The sequence below is a fragment of the Lates calcarifer genome, linkage group LG7_1 (assembly GCF_001640805.2).
Source record: "Lates calcarifer isolate ASB-BC8 linkage group LG7_1, TLL_Latcal_v3, whole genome shotgun sequence".
Lineage (NCBI taxonomy): Eukaryota > Metazoa > Chordata > Actinopteri > Centropomidae > Lates > Lates calcarifer.
This window is the reverse complement of record NC_066839.1, coordinates 11,632,929-11,639,898: the sequence shown is the minus strand read 5'-3', so window position 1 is coordinate 11,639,898 and position 6,970 is coordinate 11,632,929. Positions and strand designations below refer to the sequence as shown.

Genomic DNA, 6,970 nt, shown 5'->3' with positions numbered 1-6,970 from the left:
AAACGGCAGGAACTCGGATTAAAAGGAATGTAAAGAAAAAAACGTGAGGAAAATATGGGACGCAGATAATCGCATACATACAAATGAATACCAGTGACAAACGTTTGAATCACAAAAACCCTATAAATAGTAAACTAAAAATAATACTAAGAATGATGATGTTAAGCATACTAATAATATTAACGACAACTGTAATAATAGTAATGACAACATTAATATCTTTATTCATAAAAAAAACTTTTGTTTTGAAAATTCGTAGCTTTAACACGGTTGGCTGTGGCCACCACAATAATCATTTTCATATTCATAATCATAATAATAGCAAACCCGTCAAATTGTAAATAAGTCAGTAAAACAATACTGGCAATCCAAGAGTTTCCTTTAAAATTTTTCCATTTTTTTTCCCAATTCGTCGTCTAATTCGTTAATTTTCCGCTGATTAAGGGCTAATTTCCATGATATGTCACCTCTTAAGGGAAGTTGCGACAACATCAGGTTGATAGTTGCTTTTTATTCTGAGCCTCAGCAATGGTCATAAAGTCCCTGTGTATTATTCTGATGTCAGGGCGGCTTCTGTGTGTGTTTACTGTTGTTGACAGCTCACAGCTGGCACAACGACTCAAAGGGAGTAACCCTGGACTAATTTCTAATGCTTAAGTCGACCTCTGCTGGGATCAGTGTGCTACTACATTTTAAGACAAGGTCCATCTTAAATATCGGTGTGGTCAAAAACTTATTTTGTGCACACCATTTTTATCAGTGAGAGTAGGCCACAAACTTCATCCTTCAGGATGCTCATATTGAATCAGTTTTAATAAAAAACTGAACATTACAGTCTTCATGAAGGGAGGATTTATTCATCTACCTAAAACTAAGGTAGATGTATGCAATAAACTGGAGTGTACAAGACTCAAGACAAAACAGCAACAGTAGTAATGATGCTGTTAACTCACATCTGTGCTGGCTCCTGCTGAAAATTGCATATAGAAACATATTCATGTTTTAAAATGTTAATCCTGGGTTGCTGAATGGGAGGTGACACTTAAGTTGAAGTGTCAGCTGAAATTAAAGCACTGAAAGGACATGAAGTGGCTTTTGAAGTGAAATGCTGAAATCACATGAAATTTTAAAAAATTAAAAATTGAAGCAGTTGAATAGTCAGTGTGTATTTAAGTGCTGTCAGTTGAAGTGAGACAGATGAAAGTGTGCTCAGCTGCCATTTAAAAGACTGAGGAATGAAAGCAATTGAAGTGTCGGAGAAAGTGACAAAGAGAGAGGGGGTAAGAGGTGTAGCTTTCATTTTGGCCAGAGTCACAGTAGTCAGTATACTGACTCTGGCCAACCATCCACCTTTCATTACTCCCACTCCTCACCTCCTCATACATCAAACACCTGAGTCCAGCAGTGGTCTCAAAGGAAAAGAACCGGGGGAACAGGTTGACAGCGACAAGGGAGGGGTTGAAAGGGGATACAGTTTGCAAAAGTAGGCGAAGTCCACAGGTGTTTTCACTGCTCTGACACCAAAGACAGTGAATTTAACACTGAGAACAAGCCTTAAAGAAATCCTTCAGTTTCAAACTACAGTGAAATTAACAGAAAAATCTGAATGACACTGAGCGGTGCACAGTGCTGTTCAGTATCCGTTCTTCTACCGGGCCTAGTGTGAAATGACTGAGCACTTTTCGCCTGTATCACCTGAGTTCATCTAGCAGTGCAGGTGCGTCGGGGTGGGAGGGTGTTTGGCAAGTCCACAGACGGTGAGCTCAGTTTGAAGATTTCCAGCTTCACAGAAACATCATGCGCTCTCTGCTCCCTCTCCTCTGCCTGGTCCTGGCCTGGACAAAAGGAGCAGGGGCATCAGACCATTCCCTGCCCTTCATGGTGTACCTGGATCAGGACCATCTGGTTTGCCTTAAGTGGGGCTTCGATAATCCACAGGGAACTATTACATTAAAAGTGCTGATCAACACAACAGGCTGGATAGGCTTTGGCTTTAGTCCGAATGGAGGAATGGCAGGGGCAGACATCATCATGGGAGGACTTGGACCCAGTGGAATCTACTTTGCAGTAAGCCATTACCACATAGAGTAATACCTATAACTGTAACAGTTTGTTTTATGTTTCCTCCTGTATTTGTTTGCCTTTAAATATTACTGACAAAATGTCTTGATCAAACATAACGCAGAGACAGGCAAATATTAGGCTTCCTGCTGTCTGAGAGTTTTTTTTTTTTTTTGTCCATTAGGATTATTACGCCACAGGAAACTCCAAGCCTGTGAAGGATACGGAGCAGAGCTACACTCTCCAGTCTATGAGTGAAAGCGAAGGGCAAACCATCATGACCGTGCAGAGGTCCATTCAGGCCGTGTGATAACCAAGACTTCGATATCACCGTAAGACATTTTGATATTCCCTCCCTGTCATATTCTGCATACATGGGATTAGATGCATATGTCCAACACTAGCTTCACTGTAAGAGAACACGTTGGGGAGGAAAAGCAGGAATTATTGTTGCTACAAAAGTGTTCTGATCCCTGTACTCGGTTATAATCAGAATTTGTTTGTCATTTCTCCAGTTGTTGAGTAATTGATGTTTGGTGAGAAATAGTGAGAATGTTTTCACACTATATAACATCTGACTCCTTGAAACCTTACACAGTGTGAAAGAAAAATTATAAACCAAACAATCTCAAACTAATCACCAATGTTGTCTAGGGATGGGTGGAACATGACCCCCTCTAAGAGGCTGTTGTTTCTGTGGTAACCTTAACATGCCAACAGGCCAACATCCCTCATCTGCTCATTAGACCTCACGTAAACTCTGGAGATTTCACCTGTATCACAAGATCACTCCTCTTTGTTGTGCTTTTTCTTCATTGTTGTGCCTCATTATTTGTAATACTATAGTCCTTTGTATTGTTGCTCTAATTCGCTATGTAAAGCTCAGGTTTCTTGCTTGTACTTATACAAGCTATGTTGTGGCAATTCTTTTGTTAGCATCACCTGAATGTTCTTTTACAATTTCTTTAATCTGATGGTTTCAGGTTTTAATACAAAAGCCACGACTAGGCATATGTGTTCCACTGGACACCTGAAATGCTATACAATTTCGGTAACAAAACCTGTGCGTCTTGACATTTGTAGTTGTGCACAGCAAAACTGCAAATTGTCTGTTGTTGTTAATCTCTCTGAAGTTGCCATCTCTCTCCAACAGGCTCAACCCATTAAGCTGATCTATGCCTATGGAACAACAGATGAGATCAGCTACCACAGCGGCCGCAGAGGCACCATGGAGGTCAACTTGCTGAACTACATGCCCAGGACCTCCATATCCAACCCCACCTATCTCAGCGTCAATGTGGACAATGTAAGAATAATCATAAACAGTTCCGACAGTGATAGACAAGGTAAATTTGTGGGGAGTTGTTGTAGATTTGTACATCCCCCTTTTTTACCCTCTAGCTCACATTTTCTATCTAGGACAACTGGAATACATTACAAATACATGCAATATACATTTTGGATGAATGAGTTGAAATGAGCTATCATCCAAACAAAGACAAAAACAACATGTTATTTACCCTAATTTTTTTTTTGTTTGTTTGTTTTGTTTTGGGTTTTTTTGCAGATTACTGTGCCCGCGTATCACACCTACTACCACTGCAAGGTCATGAACTTTCCAAGCTTGACTACAAAACATCACATATACCAGGTAATCATCCTTTCTTTATATTACGGTTACCACTCTGACAAAAGTTTTTGCAATGGGAATCCTGTCATAAAGGTAACTGTCATGACAAATTCTTAGCAGTGTGAGAGACAACATCATCTAATATAAAAATAGTCTTTAAAGTGAAAAAAAGCAGTTTCCTTCCGCTCTTATTCTGTACACTATCTCTCCTTCTTTACCACAGATCGAACCAGTGATTGAGAACCATGACATCGTTCATCACATGCTTCTGTACAGATGTCCCTCCTTCGTGTTGCAATCATACGACAAGCCGTGCTACATGGGCGATATAGGGGATGCCTGCTTCTGGGTAGTGGCTTCATGGGCGGTGGGAGGAGGGGTGAGGAAAAATCAGTGCTTGACCCTAACCCTAAATTCATTATGTTGCAATTTGAAGTTGGTAATGTGTTTGTGTAAGTTGAACCTCAACTGATCCCTGAAACCTCAGGTATTTGAGCTCCCAGAGAATGCAGGTATTCCCATTGGAGGTGAGGACAGTAATATATTCTACAGGCTGGAAATCCATTACAATAACCCAAACATTGAAGCAGGTAAATACTATTTTGATAATCAGTTCATTGTTTTTGTAATATGCTGGGAAAACGTAATATTCAGGAGTCACACATCTCTCTCTGTGTAGGCAGGATTGATAGCTCAGGATTACGGCTGCACTATACAGCCCAACTCCGGGAGCATGATGTGGGCATCCTGAATGCAGGCGTGCTACCGTTGTCCACCATTGAGTACAAAATCCCTCCAAATGCCCCTCAGTTCCACACCTATGGCGTCTGTAATACATCTCTCTTCTCTCAGGTATGCAGTGGTTCAATATGGATTTCAAAGTGGCAGGACTGGTTCTTGGAGACAAATAAAGAAGTGTTTTCTTTTTGTTTATGACTGCCTTCTTGATCGTTTTTACTCTAGCTTGTGAATCCAGTGCCTGACCTTCAAGTGTTCTCTGTGCTGCTGCACACTCACTTGGCTGGGAGGAAAGTGAGAGTTGGCCAGTTTAGGTAAGAGAGAGGCAATTTGGTTTAGATCAGTTAATATCTAAGCTAAATAATTTTTAAAATTAGGGTTCTGATTTCACTACTGATTTACAAACATGCTGACAAATTGTTGGTAACTACAGAATATTCAATATATAATTTAGGGTAGTTGTGTATTGGGTTTTGGACAGCTGTTTGATGCCAGTTATGCACTGTCCCATTGTTTTCTTGCGTTACTTATTTTATACCTCTTGGTCTTTGTAGAGATGGAAAGCAGATCGACTTCGTGGGTGTGAATGAAAACTATGACTTTGAGGTGCAGGAGATCATCAGTCTGGGAAACATCAGGACCATCAAGCCAGTAAGTGTCCATTGCCTCCTTGCTTTATATATTATGCCCATATTACACGGCCACGTTATTAGCTATTTGGGCTGTTAAAACTGTACATAATATAAACAGTGCTGGGTAGTTGATTAATTGCCAAATTACTTGTTCCCCATTACAGGGTGATGAGATTGTTGTGGAGTGTACCTACAACACTGTCAATCGCACTGGAGTCACTAAGGTGGGTAAACCCCGTATGACCTAATGTCATTGTATGATTAATGTAATTTAAATGAAATCAGTGCTAACCAAAAAACTGAGGACTTAATTCACTAATTGTGAAATGAGCAGTTTAATATTTAAATATCTGAAGATATTTTGGTCAAACTGTGTTTATAGTAATGACTTTTTAACTTTTATATCTCCAAAATAAATAATCTAAACTACAAACATAATGGAGGTGGGGTACATTACCATGAACACCTGTAAAATTTAGTAAATTCTAAAGAAAAAGGTACTGTAGAAAATATTGTTATTTCCTGTACCATATAATGCAGTAATGCAGCAGTGTCAAAGTCATCCACAATTTAAAAGATAATAATAATCATCATATTTTTAATGCCTGCCATGTGCCATGTCTTCCTCCTTCAGATGGGTTTAGCAACCACTGATGAGATGTGTCTGGCCTTCCTGTACTACTACCCTGCAATCAAGATCGCCTCATGTACTAGCCAACCAAATTTAACGTTTCTGAATAATTCAAGCTACCCGTAAGACCTGATGCACTACGTCCAAAAATATTTCTGTTGAGACTGAATCTAGAGCATCAGTTCTATTTCACATATATATCTATATATTTCAGGTCAATGTACCTTGATAATGTCTTTGTCAAGAAGTTCTATTCTAATTTCTGATAGGACGTCTCCAGACCAAGCTGAAATTGCTGATTATCAGAATGTGCTAAACACCGTGTCACAATTTCAGCTGATCACTGATGATGATGTAAGTAACAGAGTTGTCTTTTCTTCTCTACTTCAAATCTAACAGAAACTGTGAAGTCCTCTGTCCTCAGTCCTTCTTCCACCAAGATCACGCAGTTATTTAAAATGCTTCCCCTTTTGTTTAATCATTTATAGATGATAACATATTTCTGTCAACTGGTATTTTACCTTCCAGTTTTAGACATATGATGGTTCAACTATTTAACTTGAATAAACAACCTCAAACCATCAGCTATTATAGAGCTACTACCATTTTTTAACATTTTTTTGATTTGCTTTTTTAATCTTATATTAGTTAACATAACATCAGATGCACTTTAGTGGCTTTTAAAAGTTTTGTATAATACTAGTTACTGTTCATAAATCATCGTTGCTATTTTTTTGTTCTTTGTCTTTCAGAGTTTCCTCAGTTATATTCCTTTGTGTTTATGTAGAGCATTTTCTTGGCTATTTGTATATAATTTTAATGACACATACAGTATTTTTATTAGTTGGTCTTCTGTTTTTGCTGCACAGTGTCCACTATTTAGCATTAAGCTGAAGTCACTTAAACAAAGCAGACTTTTTGCTGTGCAATGCTTGTAATATCCTAAAAATTATTATTAATTAATTGATTTTTTAAAATATCATCTTCTCTTTTATACAGGACAACAACACATTTTACACAAATGGTATCATCAGGGAGCTGATGAGCACTCCGACTGTCACTTGTAACGCACCGAGCAGACTCTTCATTCCCTGGATCATGAACCCAGCAGGAATCGTGCTATTGCTGGTCTGGATTGCAGTAATGTAACATGGCTGTGTGAGCAACAGATCCAATCTATTGTAATCTTGATAAAGGAAGGCAAAGTTGATAAAATCCCTGTTTGATTGATAAAACCAAATTGTGTATATTAAACTTTGTATACTATTTATATTCAGA

General features: G+C 38.7%; 1 protein-coding gene across 1 annotated transcript; it reads left to right on the top strand.

The window, feature by feature from the left end:
- The first annotated feature begins 225 nt into the window (after positions 1-225).
- LOC108895637 (DBH-like monooxygenase protein 2 homolog) lies at positions 226-6,955 on the top strand. The gene is given in 14 exon segments (XM_018694530.2): positions 226-2,067; positions 2,246-2,353; positions 2,355-2,393; positions 3,215-3,367; positions 3,629-3,712; positions 3,915-4,070; positions 4,179-4,281; positions 4,371-4,543; positions 4,655-4,743; positions 4,984-5,080; positions 5,226-5,285; positions 5,696-5,814; positions 5,962-6,046; positions 6,692-6,955. Coding segments are annotated over 14 exon segments (1,686 nt in total). The 5' UTR covers positions 226-1,797; the 3' UTR covers positions 6,842-6,955.
- The last annotated feature ends 15 nt before the right edge of the window (positions 6,956-6,970 follow it).